Raw genomic sequence first — 18,208 nt, forward strand, 5'->3', positions numbered from 1 at the left:
TAAGAAATTGGTGGCCCGAAAGTCGTCCGTTAGCAGTGCCACAGACGCACCACTCATGAGTCACTAAAATAGTGGCATGGCTGTGGCCTTGTCTGAAACCTACAATTTAATTCCGTGTATCACGATGAGAAGCGCCACTTTGAGTGGCTGCTACCAGATCATCTGCAGTGCCACTATTCTGTGGCTGTGGCTGTGTCTGAAGGCCCTCATTTATATAAATTATTCACAAGCAGCAGCGCTTCTAAAAGTGGCCTCGGTTGAGAGGACTATAAGTGTTTAGATGAACAGTAATGAGTTCCACTCAGCACCCAACAGACCACCCACTCACACATGACCATAGCAAGAGCATTCACTGCTCGTAAACACGATCAAGTTTGGTTACAACGCTAATGAACTAATTAAAAAAATTCCCAACGTTAAAGCATTATATCAAGGCACATAAACTTCAGCACAGTTCCTGCACTCTACTTGACGAAAGTAACGTGCTATTTGTTTCAGCAATTATGAACTGTAAGCAGTACCTACAGTGCTTATACGGATGTCATGCTCCTGAAGGGGACTATAGTCCCAACGCTGTTATTTCCGGCGTGACTCCGCCTCTTTGCTTACATCTTAGAAAGTGAAGGCTCTCTAAAGTCTAGGTAGGTAGTATCGTTCGCCATTTTTGTTCTTATGTTGCCGAGCTACCATACAAGGAATCTATTTGCCACACCGTTAAACATTATTATGTCGTAGCTCCTATGATAATAAATCAAACGCACTGTAATTCAGCAAATAATTGAGCGGCAAACAACGTCTTCATGTGCTTTCTGCGGACGCCAACGAAAGAGCTAAAATGGCGGGCGATTATGTTAAGTATTTATCGAGCCTTAAGAAATGAATCAGCGAATCACAAGACGCACATGTTTAAATGTAGCCGACCTGCAATGTGATTGGCTGCCGGAAATTAGAGCAACGGGACTATAGGTTTTGAATATTATTTTCTTTTCTGGATTAAGATCGGATATTTTTTTATCAATATGCGTATATGTGGCATAGGTAAAATATGTAAGAAAACTTTCTCAATCTTGCATTCACTGAAAAGACTGAAAAATTTCTTTCCTTCTAAACTGAAACAGATCTTGATACAGACCCTGGTGATGCCTTACTTTGACTATTGCGACGTTTTGTATAGTGATCTTAGTGTTGAATTGTCATTGAGGCTTCAGCGTGTTCATAATGCTTGTGTTCGTTTCATTTTTAACAGCTGTCGCTATGATCATGTCTCCGAGTATTTCTTTCAATTATCTTGGTTCGTTTATGGGAGAGACGTTCAGTTCATTCACTCTGTTTGCTGTATCAGATTTTAAATAATTCCATAGTTCCTCGCTTCACACTTTTAGCATCCCACCACAACCACGATACGCATTCACAGCATAACCTTGTTCTATCAATTTCATTTCATCAAACATCTCTCTACTCTGCTTCCTTCACAATACGCACAGCTCGTTCCTGGAATTCCTTGTCACAGGAAATCAGGAGCAGTCGAGTCTAAAATCTTTTAAGTACACTCTGCTTAGAAGTGTTTTTATTGAACAGAACTAGACTCTTGCGGAAGTTTCTAAATAGCCTTAAATGACCAAGTTGTTATTTTTTTCTCCTCTCCCTTCTTCTTTTTTTTTATTATCTTGATATATTACTTAATCATTTGTATCCGTATGCCATTTAGTACGACTTTGCTAATCAACATTTTATGTCTTGTAACCCACATGTATTCTCCTATTAGTATATTAACTGTATAATATATTTCAAGTGAATTAAACGTCGAATTTATCTCGAGCATCTTAGGTCTTATAAATTGTGTGTGTGTGTGTGTGTGTATATTACCCTTATGTTATGTAACTGATTTTGATTATGTGTAATTTTCTACTTTATTTTATATATTATGTAACCGATCTTGACTATTTGTAATTTTATATTATGTAACTGATCTTGACTATTGTAATTTTCTACTATATTTTATGTAATTTCTAAGGTATTTTCTTTTGTGTTGTTTTGTAATCTAATTTTGTATTTCATGTATATTATTGAAACCTGGTTGAGCGGAAGAGAAGGCCTCATGGCCTTAACTCTGCCAGGAAAAATAAACCTACTACTACTAAACCTACTACTGCTATATGTGTGTATCTTTATAATTATTTGATCTGATTGCCATCGTGAAGTAATACCGAGAGTAAAGAGTAACACACATTACTTTGGGTACCACGGTACCATTAGCAACAATCCCAGGATATATTTAAATTGTAGGCAAATTGTGGTATTTCTCAAAGAAGTTTTATGTTCTTTTTCATATTCTTTTGCTAGTTCTAGTAGTACAAATCAGTAGACGAAATACCACAAAGTGATAGCAGAATTTTATTTTGTTGTACCTTAGGTGAATTAAGAAACTATCTGGATAGGAGTGAAAGGGATAAAATGAATGGTTAGAAATAAAAGACAAAATTTCAGTGAAGGATAAGGAAATGAACGGTTGTTACAAGAACAGACGCAAATACAAAACAATAATACTACATTTGAGAACATCCACTTCATGTACTTGAATTACTTAAATTATAAATAAATCAATCTTATTTCATAACAGGTAATTGACATTATTACGCAATCATTTTCTTTTGTATTCTGGCATGTCGTTTCCCAAACTTCAGTAAGATAATATGGGAACCTAAGTTGGAGAATTGTTCATTACTTAACTCTATTTCTCTTTTTGGCTTATTATTAAATCTGCATACATTTAACACTTACTTCTTTATATACTAAAAATGCAGGGCTTTAATATGGTACCCTTCCGAACATTTTTCTTTTCTTTTTTTTGAGACTGACAACTACAGTATCAATAGTGGATTATTTCTACTTAAAAAAACATAAATTATTTACAAATAAATTTTCTGGTGTGGAAGAATTCATGTACATCGTCACTCATACATAAAAACCACTCCATCACTAGTCTAAAATCTGCTTCTAACAAAATTTCAAACAGAGCTAATTAACTGATTTATTGAGCCATATTCTTATAGAATTAAAGGATGATGAATCACACTATTCCTGAATTCAAAGAAAGGTAGGACTGTACAATAACAAATACCTTAGCACAATCTATATATTTTACAAACCACGTCCAACCATCAACAGTTTAACGTCGAGTTCCACTCTCTATTCTCACTTCTGCAACATAATGGCACAGCCTGGTAAGATCTGGTCACACCACCACAGTAATAACTTACACACTTCTTCACTTTTAGTATTAATCTCGTCTTCCTCTCTTTTCGCTATTCACAGAACCTTACAACAGTTCGTAATAAATGATAAAAGTCATTAAAAACTTTCAAGGCCAAGACTACATGATATCACTTTTTGGGCTTATGGCACAATGATGATGTAGGCGTTGCTCATATTTTGGACATCACCTTGCAGTAAAATTCTTAAGAACAGAAAGAATCATCAAAATGACATAAGCCTTAAAAACAGGCAATATAAGATAAAAATAAACAATAAGCCATAAATATATTGTTGGGTTGATGCTATAACACAAAACATACCAAAAGTATTTCAGCTTCTACAGCCTGTAAAACAATCTTCAATTAAGTAATCTGTTACACAATAACTGGCTTGATTATACTAGGGCTAGACAAAAGCAGCCGATGGAAAATAATTCTGCTACATTTCTATTCTTCTACAGAGTGACTTATATAGAAGTGACACATTTGTTTCATTAATTGTTTCAAAACGAATTGTGCTAGCGACAACTTATTATATCTAAAATGTAGAGGAATTTTGGGAGACTATTTACCTCTATAGCAAATGTTGTCCGGCGTTGTCAAATCCGGAGATCTCGGTGGCCACAGGTTCCTGGAAATTATTCGGTCGTCACATAACCGGATAAATGGAACCATGCTTCATCTGTGAACCATGTGATGGACAATATGGCAGGATTTTGCACAATGAACGTCTGAAACCAACGACAATAATTCAATCTTTTATCCTTATCTGGTTCCTGTAGCTGATGAACAACCGTAACCCTATATGGTTTTAGACTCTATGACACATTGAGTAGGTGTACCCTGTCTCCTGCGACAAACGTCTTAATGATTTTTTGGGTGACTGCTCCAGTCGTTCTCTTACGTCAACAACAACCGTGGGAAGCCTAGATGAACGATGCTTGTCCTTTTCACTCACCAGAGATCCAGTTGTTTCCCATTTGTTTACCAGTCCCAGTATTGTGTTTCTTTTGGGAGGATTGCGAACATCAAATTCTCTCTGGTATGCCCTTTGAGTAGCTGTAATTGATGGAGCAGTCACCCAAAAAATCATTAAGACGTTTGTCGCAGGAGACAGGGTACACCTACTCAATGTGTCAGAGAGTCTAAAGCCACGTAGGGTTACGGTTTTTCATCAGCTACAGGAACCAGATAAGGATAAAAGATTGAATTATTGTCGTTGGTTTCAGACGTTCATTGTGCAAAATCCTGCCATATTGTCCATCACATGGTTCACAGATGAAGCATGGTTCCATTTATCCGGTTATGTGACGACTGAATAATTTCCAGGAACCTGTGGCCACCGAGATCTCCGGATTTGACAATGCCGGACAACATTTGCTATAGAGGTAAATAATCTCCCAAAATTCCTCTACATTTTAGGTATAATAAGTTGTCGCTAGCACAATTCGTTTTGAAACAATTAATGAAACAAATGTGTCAGTTCTATATAAATCACTCTGTACTTCTAAATGAAAATGAAAGTTTCTGACGTTATAACCATACAGACAGGACAGTTTATAAGAACTTTCTGAGATGGGAGCGCACCATGCAGCCTGCACAAGAACAGAAGACATCAGGGATTTTACCCAGGAACTGTTGTCTGCAGCAATGGGGAAAGTAGAGAAGTGCAGAAAGTATCTATACAGTGAGAATGTATCTCTACATCCAGTCGCCACTTTTGGCTAACCCAACTATAAAATTTCACATTTCTTGTTGCACCATGTGAATCAGTTCATTCATGTGATGTCACATGAACACTTCCTGAATAACAGAGTTATGATTACAATACATTCTGAAAATACAATAATATTTATAAAACATAACAAATCATTCCCAAAGGTTATTATGGAGCAAATACAATTGTATAATACTTATTGTTACATTTAATATGTATAATACTTATATATTTTATCATACAATCTTCCCCCCTCCCTTGAACCCCTCTTTAATGGCATTAAGTACAAAAATATATTTCATTTCAAACACTGGGTACTGCATCTGGTTACATGTTGATGGGTCTTGTCGTTTTTACTTTTACGTCTGCAGTTATCAAGATAGAGTCTAATCTATCCTAAATAATACGCACATAAGAAAACTTTACATATACGAAGAAGAGAGTAGTTTCATCCTTCAGTAAACAACCCTGTATCATTATATTTTACGGTATCTTGATTGCAAGTGATTTAACCGAGGCAATATTCTTAAAGAATATTTCAATCAAGGCCTATAGTTAAGTTTATTTCAGTATTACCGAGTTCTACCAGTGTTCAGAATATTGCCGCTACTTATAGAATTTATCTCCAATAAACTACATAGGCCATCGTACTAACAGTTCATAGAATATAAAATAATCACAATAATCAGAAGTATGGGGAATGCACAATTACCCGAGTATGAGACAATGAATTTCTTTTTCACATACATACGTCACGTGCTCTTCAGAATATGTCCATAGGCATACAACTCAGGAAGAATGATTCTTTAGTCAGAGAAGGAAACAATACGAAGTGTAAGCGATGTAGAGGATTAGTCTCGTGACGAACAGCACCATTATAGAATACAGTTCTGACATTTTGGTTCTGAGGCCACGATAACAGCACACTATGTAATAGACGGATAGGGTTATGGACAAGAGGATTGGTCAAATTAGTATTTCGTTAAATTTTCTCAGTTATGATAATTAATCACACAGTCAATATTTGTTTTCAAATTTCTGCACAGTTAAAGGACAAATCTAAAATTCTTTCAATAATTTATTATCATAATACACTGCTCCCTTAAATTTATCGAGCATATTGGGAATTTAATCAATGGCTTTCCCAAAGCACTAGATTACGTAACAAAATTTTAGGAAGAATGAATAGTTTTACGTATCATAGTTATAAACTATAATTATATGATGAATTAGACATAATAATAGACAAACTTTTAACATATTCTAAAACAATGGGAAGTGACTGGATTATGTTTTGGTCCAAGGGAAACCATTTCAAAATTTTGTGTTGAGTTCTTTAAGGGAATCAGGTAGTGATTAGGGGTCAAAAATCCGATTTTTCATTTTATGTTTAAAAAAAAAAAGTACACAACTTACTCTTTAAAACAGTGGGGAGGGGGGATTTCTGCAGATAAGCCGTTTAAATGACCTCTTTAAATTTGGCGGTGCATGTAATTTATACATTCTTCTTCTTCTTCTTTTTTTAATGCAGTTTTCCATAAGTTGAAAATTTTCAAATTTAAGTGCATTTTTCTCTGTAACTACTGAATCAATTTACATTAAATTTTTACAGTGATTTCTGCAGCTTGTGTTCTGTAAAGTAGACCTACAGGTTTAAGAATATCACACACATAACACGAGAAAAAAATATATGCATTGAAAAAAATTGCAAAAAGTGTTAAACAAAGTTCAATATTTTTATGTTTCACTAGGAGTGAAGTATCTAACTAAATTTTGCTTTAGAATTACAATATGCATTACTAGATAACGTAAAAAAAATTCAAGGCATATGAGTGAAGATTGTAGCAAGTAATGTGCACCTGAAGAATGAGGTACGTACTTTAATGAAGTGGGAAAACAGGTTATCAGTTAGGGCCTTTATTTTACACTTGGATACGAAACTAATTAGTTGTCTTTTATACCACTGAATTCAGAATGATTGAATGTATAACCATGGAAATTTTTATTCCACTTCAAATACTAAAAGCCTAAAAATATTGAACTAAAAGTTTTATACTGAAATTATTTAATCACACTGGCATCACTATCCACTCCCCTTAAGAGTTTCAACCTACCACTGGGAATTTAAAAATGTACAGCAACTACAACTGTCACACACGCACGCACGCACCATTAGAATAACTGAATGCATTATCTAAGATGTATGTGATCCCATAGAATACCACAAACCATGCTTTGCTATCAACCACATGGGAAAAGAACACTAGCGTGAAAATTCGTCTTTGAGACCATAACAGACCATATGCCCTAATACTTGTTCTGGAAGATGATGAAAAAAATTTTGAATTATGGTTTATTTAACAACGCTCGCAACTGCAGGGGTTATATCAACGTCGCCGGTGTGTCGGAATTTTGTCCTGCAGGAGTTCTTTTACATGCCAGTAAATCTAATGACATGAGCCTGTCGCATTTAAACACACTTAAATGCCACCGACTTGGGCCGGGATCGAACCCGCAACCTCGAGCATAGAAGGCCAGCACTATACAAACTACGCTACTAAGGCCGACGAAGATGATGGTGGTGGTGGTGGTGGTGGCGGTGGTGTTTCTTAATGCAAGATTCCAAGTAAGTTTTTACATCTTTACAATTAGTAAAGGGGATTTAATTTTTTGTATTTGTCACATATGGAAATCCACATCTGGTGTTTGAGGGGAAGTTTCAGCATGCGCTCACTAAAGTTACCTTGCGGGCACTTTTCTTATCTACTGAACGACGCTCACAATTTCTGTGCTTGTACGTAATCATGTATCAGATATTCTATCTATTGCTTACAGTAGAAGTAGTTGTTAATTTTTAATGCCAGGCATTTGACAATAAAGTCATTTGACCTCTTTCACTCCAATATTTTTCAAAGATATTGTCATGGTCTGACTGACTATGAAGCACAGATTTTGAGGTGTTCCGAATCCATTTCTTGGTTTGAGGTGCACAATGGGCAGTTAGGGGACTGATATATTCCAATTCTATGCAGGTGTTTGGCCAAAGAGTCATGGCCTGTTGCCAATCTAAATGCAGTAGAAATGTAACTTCAGCATATGGAGTGACAGTGATTCTCGACCATTAATTCCATCAATTGAATCTTACAGTTGGGAGAATCACTAATGACTAAGTAATGGTCTCTTAACTCAATTTATAGTCAGACAGAAACAACTTCATGTGATAAATATTACTTAAATCGTGAGAGTAGCCATAAATAAAAATTGTATAATAATGATCTGTGTGACAAATTAGGCATAACGTCGAAAATTGATAACTTTAAGTAAGATATTTAAAAAATGATAAGAAATTAGATGTAAACGTCCATAATGGGCACTTAACCATTTCCGACTTCATACTACTTAACTATTTATATATATATATTTTTTTCATATTTTAAAATTTTATTGTTGTACATAGTATAGCTTCTTTAGAAGTACGTAGTTGTTGAATTTGTGCTCATCCATTCAATATTGATTGTGTTGGCGATGTTTCACACGAAGTTACAGTAGGAAGAAATGTGTTACAAGGGTATACTGCTTTTCTTACTGAGTGCTTAACATCATAAGAATCCTCACAGATTGTAATTGTTCACAACAATAGGGCATCGAAAAGGTTTTGTGCAGTACCTCACTAGAAAAAAAAAATTAATTGTATGAGCTGCTGATTTCTTACTTTCAGTTCTGCTCAGTTATAACAATCACATTCATCAGTGAACTATTCCGAGATCGTAATTCTTCAGGCATATCACAGAGCAGAAATAAACACACTTGCATAGGCGGCATTATAATGATGCTAAATTCACTGTTAAAATCACAAGTCGTTCCTTGTTAACATTTGCCTCTGAAATGCCTGAGATGAAATTACAACCTATATAGGAAGACAAATATATATATAATCTGAAAGATGTGTGCCCCCCGGTACCCCTTGGTATAACACTAACTTAACACTACAAACATTGAGCTTCTCAAAATTTTTGTCCTTGCAAAATCACTGTACAATACTTACAAAAAAAAAATACAGTGTTTCCAGGACTTTATTGCATTACAGTGATTCGAGGGAACACTTTCGTATTGGCTGTACCAATAAATGGTAAAACTGCTGCTTAACAGAATACTTACTGTTAATTTAAGTACTCTGTAAGTTACATTATTAAAAGAAACTACCGTAATTCAAAATACCTGATTACAATATTTTGAGAAAGTCACAAATGAGAAAGAAGTCTACCAATATATTTTAACGTATAAGAATTCAACGGCCTACTAGAACTGGCTGCCTCTTCATTATTTTTCTCACTACATAACAAGTGCCTATCATCTCAAATATTTTGTAGAAAAATTCCACTAGTATTCACTTCTATTTTGTTTCAATACGTTCCATATTAAAAGCCTTCTCATAATTTACAATATTAAAAACTTTACTCATGTTAAAAGTATGTGAGATAGAGAATAGCATGTTAGAAATTACACAAATGTGTACTAAAAACCAAATAATTCTATCTGAGATAAATGACAGCCTTGTTACAAGTAAAATAACAGTAAATTTACTAAAATGTATGTTTGGTCATATGTCATACATATTTTTTTTAATTAAAAGAAATTCAAATAATTTTTAACCAGGAATTTCTTTCCTGTCATAAGAGCACTGTAATAAACGTGTTTGCAATATCTTGTGGTTCTTGACATTGGCAAACACTGTCACCACGATGACTGTAGCGCCACTATGAGAAGTAGTTTTCTCTTTGCTGAAATAGAGGCAATGGCTGAATTGGAGACAGGTCATCCTCGTCGAAGCTTGGCTCGGTGTTAAGCGGCAGTGTTGCCAGGGCTTTCACTGTTAAAAATCAAACAACAGACAAGGAACATTTTAGTCAATTACATAGATGATGTTACGACTATGTATCAGCCCAGATCACATATAACAGATTGATCACTCTTATGGGCTTTGAAGGCAACAACTTTTATCAATTTCACTATGCTGCCATCTAGCGACAGTAGAAGAAGTCACGCTATAACTCTCATTAGAATTGCGTGGAGAACTGTACTTCCATTTCGCGGTCATTACTAATCGACAGTGGCGATCCTGGTGGTTGTTCTCTTCTAAACTTTACTGTTTTTAACATAGGGATGGCCAATCTGTTATATATGTGATCAGAGGTATTAGCGATTTTCGTCTGAATCAATATATGGTAATGAATGTGTTAATTTTTTGAAGTCCTCTACATCTTAATTAGTTTTTAGTTTTTGATTAGAGGAATAATATAATATATAACGGTTAATTATAATTAAATGGAACTTTTTGGACATAGGGTGTACAATGTTTCATTTGGAAGCAGTTTTATTCTTTATGTATAAAAAATAATTAAATGGTTTCAATTGATTGCCAATAAATCGCCAATTAAAAAAAATATATAATAACAATTTTGATTAAACATCATTATGTACCCTGCGCATCATTCTTGGATGAATTAACTTGTAAATATTAATTATAAACAATATTCATCGAACAGGTTAAGGAAGGATGTCATAAATTTGATGTCAAAAATAGATTCTTTGAAAATATGTTTTTCGTAATCTACATAGTGTAATTTATATTATGTATAAATTTTATATTTGTAGAAGTCCTGGAATATTAAAAACGTTTAAATGTTAAATTCTGCACCTGCCACTACAACCCCCCCCCTTTTTTTTACGTTTCAGTGCATTTCTCTTTAATATACATTTTTTGCAGGATCTAAAGTATTTAAAAAAAAACTATAAATTCCAGTGCTATGATCTTTTAAGACGTTTATAACATATAGCTGAACATTTGGAACTACAAAGATAATAATTCATTAGTTACCATATCGGTACATTTTTATTTATAGCATATTACATGAAGAAAAAACATATTATTTTTGCAACACTAAGCTCAAAATTTCAAAATAACAATCTAAAAATTAAACAAAATTATCAAGCAAAATGTATGATCTGTACTAAAATTTTTATCTCATTAAGAAATGTTCAAATTTAAAAATCCATGTGCAGTTTCTTTAATCACGAGATGTAAATCCTTTGCAGAAAATTTAAAAAATCAATAACAGTTCTGAAGTTGTTGAATTTATGCTTAATTTAATAGCATTAAAATAAGTGAAAATTAATATCTAAGAAACTAATGCATGAAACTTGATGAAATTTGGCACTGTTACTTAAATGTACAGATACAACAAGCCTACTGAATTTGAAAGCAATTAGTCAAAAACTTTAGTAGTTTCAAAACTTAGTCCCAGTGTCCCTTAAAAGAATTCCTACAATTGGTCAAAATAATCTGCATCACAGGATTCTTACTGTATAACCATTCTAAATATTCTGACTAATACTTGATGTTAAGCATAAAATAAAAGTACTTTTATTTTACTTTTAAATTTTTAATTTTACTAACCAATTGTCTCATAATTCCATTCATATCTCACTCAAAAGTCTTTGAGCTTACTGTCTACATCGAACTGAATGCAAGTCACGAACACAGAAGCAATATATCTCCGAGCATTGCAGGCACCAAATATGTAATTTTCAACCCCAAAAGAAGGTTTTACTCCCTGATCATTTATAATCATTCATGCAACCAAAAGCAATGATTAGTAGATCACATTTTCTTACCTATGTATAAAACATCTTTTGGACTTGTATTTGAATACTACTGTACTATTAGTAATTCTGTTTATGAAAGATAATTCCTGAGAGAGAAAAGGCTTGGACATGTCCCATTTTTTGTAAACTTTCTTTACTGAGGCAACAGATATGGTAATTACGTAAAAAAATGTGATTTTCACTTCATAAACTTCGTCACCTTAAAAATGATGAAAACATGCATTTGAAAACAACTTTAAAAATCTCTTTACCTGATTGTATATGAGCATTTTGACAGGTTTCATAAAAAGTTACAGTAAAGAAGATTCTACGAAATATAATAATATACGGTAGTTAATCAAAACAATCTTCCTGTTGCTAAGTTAAAAATATTTCATGTTTATGGTATAGAATGTGTCTGTACAAATTTAATGTAGGTAGCCCCTGCTTAAAAGCACAATATATTTATATTACAAACATATTTATTTCTTCTCAATTTTTTAAACTATTGGTACTTGGTACTTACAATATTTGAAGGTGGAATTGCAAAGAGGGAAAACGTGCATATAATCACTTATGTACCACCTTTTAAAATTTTACATGGCAAAAATATTAATCAATTGATTCTATATGTTTTTAAATCTTTTCACAGAGTAAGATAAAACAATATACCGTAATTTTCTATGGTGCATACATATGAACTCTTCTGAATTTATTCATCTCTGCTTTTCCAATAGGTATTCATTCTCAATTTGTGCATCATCATACATGTAGGTTGGCAGATACTACTACACATAGAAAGCTGTGATCAGCGAGATTTATAATCTACTTTTTCATACTAGATACTTTCACAATCATCATCGTGGTAACATATATTATTACGAGTACTATATTACTAAGAATTGAGGACAGAGTAATGATGAGCTTGGACATAGAATTTTGCTTCCATTTTTATTCGTGAACAAAGGGGACATTCTACACGCCATAAATCTACTACATAGGACCAAAGATTTTACTTCCTCATCTGTAATTAAGGGTGCAGAAACAGGTAGAGTAAACACATGAAAGACGATTGGAACCTTACCATTAATAAAATTATGTTTGTGTAATCTACCATTACAAAAACAAATTAAAAAATAAAAGCCTTAAGTATCATTCTTACTTACTTACAAATGGCTTTTAAGGAGGTTCATTGCCACCCTCACATAAACTCACCATCGGTCCCTATCCTGAGCAAGATTAATCCAGTCTCTACCATCATATCCCACCTCCCTCAAATAAATTTTTATATTATCCTCCCATCTACGTCTCGGCCTCCCCAAAGGTCTTTTTCCCTCCGGTCTCCCAACTAACACTTAAGTATCATTCTACTTAATTAATTTATAATTAAAGAAAGACGAAGGTAAATTAATTTTGTTGTAAATTGGTTCAGTAAGAGCGAATTTCAAATGTAATTTGAGTCATTCTGTTATGGATGAGCTATAATAAGTAGATATTATAGCATAATTAACCAAATTTTAGGCTTTTTAAAAATATTTCTTGGTACGTTATATATTTTGTTTCCCACAAAACTACTTACTGATTAGGGTCTACAACTGAACTTAGTACCGTACAGTTGAGACTGTCCTTCATAACTGGTGGACTGAAATGTACAGTAAGATAAATGGACAGTAAGTAATCCTGCTATATCCAATTAATTCGACTAATGAAAACTATTTTGCAGTATAATGTAACCATCAAATAATTCAATAGTAAGTTTTCATCAATTTTTCAGCGTCTCATTTTTTTTTGTAAATTAAATAATTTTAAATCAAATGTTTACAAAATAACAAAAAATAAAACTGTATAGTTTTGAACAACTGGATTATTTATGGTTTCTATTTTATAACATTTGTTATAGACTGCCCTCTGTATCTCCCTGATGTATGTACAGGAGACAAAATCTTTGGTGCAATATTTGCAGAACTAGGCGTCTGCACGAATTTGAGGGAGTTTCAATGCTTACTTACTCTGTGAAATATTTACGATGGGATTCAAAAGAGTATGTATGTGCTGGATGCAATATGTAAGCAGCGGGGAGCATAATCATATCATGAAAGCAACCAATGTCATCTTACATTAGTACATACTGGACGTGATTCTGTTGTTCCCCACATTACTGTGCCATTGCTTTCCTCACCAACTACTTCAACAAGTTGAATACAATCACGTAATTCTTAGTGGCAAAGTATTGGTTGTGTAAGCAGAAAGAAATTTAATGGAGCAATTAGCATCTGAAAGAACGTAATGCATTTCAATCTGATATAATGTATCAGTCTACTTAGTGGAAAAGCATTTATTAGAATTAGTTGTTTTTGTCACTTTTATTCCGATTTTTAAAGCGAGAAATCAAACATTTCTTTAACATTTAACATATCCAGTTCATGTATTATTAGTCATGAACTGAACAAAATGTTACTGTTTTAATGAAAAGTTTCAAGTTTTTGAACTACATCTTCAATGAAAAGCAACTTCCTACCGAATTTTGACAGGACATTATTGCTGTCACTGGAATTAGCTGAATAACTGACGGGAATGCAAGAAAGATCGCAGCTTGTAATATATACACACTACAGCACTGCAATGTAAATTTTTCGTTCTCCCATATTCGTTCGAAGGTCCCCCAATTGAAAGTGTTTCCTTTGAGCAAAGAGCACTCTAAACCATGTTGACGAGTGAATTATGCTTGCATGAAAGGAGATTCGTAGGAAGCAAATGGGAATCGTTTAAATTTTTACTGTGAAGTACATGTAGTCCACAATACTCTTTGCTGTGACTAATGAGTTAGATATGATCTATGGGATAATGAACGATAGAATAATTATTCTTGTTCATTCGGATTTATTACATTTATCAGTACTATATTTTGTGTTTACTTTCACTTCTCGTGTTTCAAATGTATCAATGACAATTATAATTGTACATTTTTTATCTTGTACAACACACGAAACTTAAATATATCCTACATTAAATTATGTCTTTGGATCAAAAATAAAAATAATACAAGAATATATATACCATATTGAATTGTGTCTTTGATTCGAAATAAAAAGTATCCTAATACAAGAATACCAAGTGAGAGCAACGGAATTAAATAATGATTTATGTTCGTTCTATAACACATTTTTCCCACATATCACTTTTGAGGTCTAATGGTTTGCTTAATTTGTATTTGTGGCTTATAAGTTTAGCATTCACAATCCGTCTAGTTTCCCCATCCATGTTTATTGAGGCAACTGTAACTTGCTCCAAGTTTAGTGGTAAGCAATGAAGTCTCAAACACTCACACCATCTAGCACAAGAGGACTATACTTGTTTGTTTGAAAGATGGGACATGACAGGTAAGCAGCCGAGCTTGGAACTACAGCGCTATGTTGCCAGTATGGACTACCATGCTGTCAGCTGATAAAAGCTAGCAATTGACGTTAAGATGACTGATGTTAAAACATTCATTGACAATTTATGCGAAGGTAAGAAAACAATACAAAAATCGACAGAGAATCAAAGACGAAACGTACCAATGCTAACATTGTGTGCACAATAAATGTCGCCAAGAGCGTTATTAAGCACTCGCCACGTGGGAACTGTAAATTTGGCAACTCAACACTTGTTACCATAGCAACAGGACTACCACGCTATGTGACATTCAGTTGTTTTTCCTATCGCAACGCTCCTGCCATGTCCCATCTTAAAAAAAAAAAACAAGTATAGCCCTCTTGATTTAGCAGTTCGGCCATGTTGTAGCTCAGTCGGCTGAGGCGTTTGCCTGCTGATCCAGAATTGCGCTCGGGCGTGGGTTCGATTCCTGCTTGGACTGATTACCTGACTGGGTTTTTCCCTAGGTTTTCCCAACCATAAGGCAAATGTCAGGTAATCTATGGCGAATCCTCGGCCTCATCTCGCCATCACCCATCCCATCAACGCTAAATAACCTAGTAGTTGATACAGGGTCGTTAAATAACCAAGTAAAAAAATCTAGCAGTTTAATAGCCAACTACATCATCGCTTTCCCATGCTCAAGCAAAATTTGTAAATGCAGGGCTTTAATATATACATAGCAATGATCATTTCATACTACTTATTATGCCTGCATTGCTGTCTGCGTAACATATCACGTCCAGTAAGTACGGTCTTAGAGCTGATCTTGGGTGCATTGCTTTCCATTTATTTCTACACCAGTTACAAGAATAATCATGAATTATAGAGAAACGAGAGCAGGGGGAAAAGGAAGTATCCCGAGAAAATCTGCCTCACACATTCCACTTGAATACATCAGATTTTGAAATTCGGTTTCCAGTGTGGAAAACAAATGTTCCAGCTGTCCAACTAATGGCGTGTTATAGCAGACATTCTATAATCTAATTATATTTACTTATATCTAGCAACAATTACACATAAAGTGCACATCATATTTAGAAGGAAAACTAATAATAAAGAGAGTAAATGCTCTTGGTCAGTAATCTATAAAAGAAATTGCTTACAAGTTAAGGCACAAAATGCAAACAAATGAAAGACCAACCTGCGTCAGAGAGGCAAAACAGCTACGTACATATGCTCAAATCATTCCTGGGGTGGAACTGAGGTTGAACCTAAATAATAACAAGACATCTACTCAATACAGGAGTTAATTGCTACAAAATTAAAAGAAAGACACTAGTAAACACAAAGTTAAAATAATAATCTGCATGCTTAAAGTACACTCGTACTCTGACAACATTTATAACACACCATGATTAGTCGTTTGGATGCAGTTACTATTAACTTGAAAATACGATAATTCAAAGAAACATTTCGATCATAGCAACTAAGAACTTCATATTGTCTACAGATTTAAATTCAAACAACGTGAAGATTATTGTAATAAGGAATATTGATCACACATCTCTAGCTTATTAAACAACAAAGAATAATTATTTTTAAATATAACAGCAACAATATGATTTATTAATTTATTATTATGATTATTATTATTATGATTATTATTATTATTATTTTGTTTTTGTTGCAACTGTTATGCTAATTATTATTCTCAACAAGATTACTTGAATTTACCATACTTTATAAGTGTATTTACCGAAAGAATTATGTATAAAGCTAGAATAAAGCTATTCATACACTGAATACAGTTTCTAAATAAAACTGTAGGCTAATATGGCTTATTTCAATCACTATGACTAAATGTCGGGTTTTGATCCTCGATTTGCAAGCAATTTTTGTAAATTTATTACAAAAGAAGATCAGGCACACAAACTAATAAGTATAGGAATGTATTAGATTTTTAAATTTTATAATTACAAATTTCCTCACAGAAAACTTATTGACAGCATGCTGTTGGCAGCACGTTAATAAACCAAGCAAAGAAATAAAACAAATTCCTCTAATTATTATTATTATTATTATTATTATTATTATTATTATTATTATTATTTTGTTGTTGTTGTTGCAGCTGTTACGCTAATTATTATTCTCAACGAGATTACTTGAATTTACCATAGTTTATAAGTGTATTTACCGAAAGAAGTACGTGTTAACAAAGCTATTCATACACTGAATACAGTTTCTAAATAAAGCTGTAATATGGCTTATTTCAATCATTATGTACAATAGCCTACCAAATTATCTTAAAGAAATATCTGCACATCAGAAATTTAAGAAAGCTCTTTATAAAATTTTAATAAAAAACTGCTTTTACAGTATGAATGAATTTATTGAAAATTGTCATAACTGAATAGAAAGAACTCCTTACTTCAAAAAACTTTACTTCCTCTTTTCCAGATCCTGACTTCGAGAAGTATGTCTTCTCATGAAAGACGCGATGGTTGAAATTGACTCCTGACTTCAAGAAATATTGCAAACGGGACTTATAGCCGAAATCGACAGACCTGTAGTTTTCTTCAATCAAGTTCCAAGTTTTTTATATTTGTATTTGTGTTGCATTTAATTATAGTTATTACTTTTATGTATATTATGTAATTAATTATTAGTTGTAAATATGACATGTCCCATATCATGTATATGATCAGTGGATGTAATAAATGATTATGATTATGATTATGACTAAATGTCGGGTTTTGATCCTCGATTTTCAAGCAATTTTTGTAAACTTATTACAAAAGAAGATCAGGCACACAAACTAATAAATATAAGAATATAGCCTATTCGATTTTTAAATTTTATAATTACAAATTTCCTCATAGAAAACTTAAATTCACAGCATGCTGTTGGCAGCACGCTAATAAACCAAGCAAAGAAATAAAACAAATTCCTCTAATTATTATTATTATTATTATTATTATTATTATTATTATTATTATTATTATTATTATTATTATTAATTTAAAAAGTAATATTTACGAAATAGTAAAATGAAGTACGTTGTTAAACCTTTCAAGTAAACTTATAATAGAACCAATAAAACTGCATAAAATTTATTATACTCAACATTCCTTATCAAAACCTGTATGTTCGAATGCTCAAACGTATTTTCAAGTTAACTTCCCTAAATTGAAACAGATTTCTCCACACAATTTAAAGCTCTCTTAATGTTGAATTT

The 18,208-nt window shown here is 33.2% G+C and overlaps 1 protein-coding gene across 10 annotated transcripts in view; it reads right to left on the reverse strand.

Annotated features, from left to right (window-relative positions):
- Nucleotides 1-2,531: 2,531 nt before the first annotated feature.
- kmr (kramer) overlaps nucleotides 2,532-18,208 on the reverse strand; it is a 1,522,801-nt gene continuing 1,507,124 nt past the window's right edge. For 9 of the 10 annotated variants that reach the window (XM_069824286.1, XM_069824284.1, XM_069824281.1 and 6 more), the window contains one exon: nucleotides 2,532-9,841. In XM_069824286.1, the coding sequence (XP_069680387.1) occupies nucleotides 9,729-9,841 (113 nt within the window). In that variant the 3' untranslated portion in view covers nucleotides 2,532-9,728. Of the gene's footprint in view, nucleotides 9,842-16,174; nucleotides 16,245-18,208 lie in introns of all 10 variants that reach the window. The other variant, XM_069824282.1, reaches the window with a different exon arrangement.

Source organism: Periplaneta americana, chromosome 4, assembly GCF_040183065.1.
Source record: "Periplaneta americana isolate PAMFEO1 chromosome 4, P.americana_PAMFEO1_priV1, whole genome shotgun sequence".
NCBI classification, from domain to species: Eukaryota; Metazoa; Arthropoda; class Insecta; order Blattodea; family Blattidae; genus Periplaneta; species Periplaneta americana.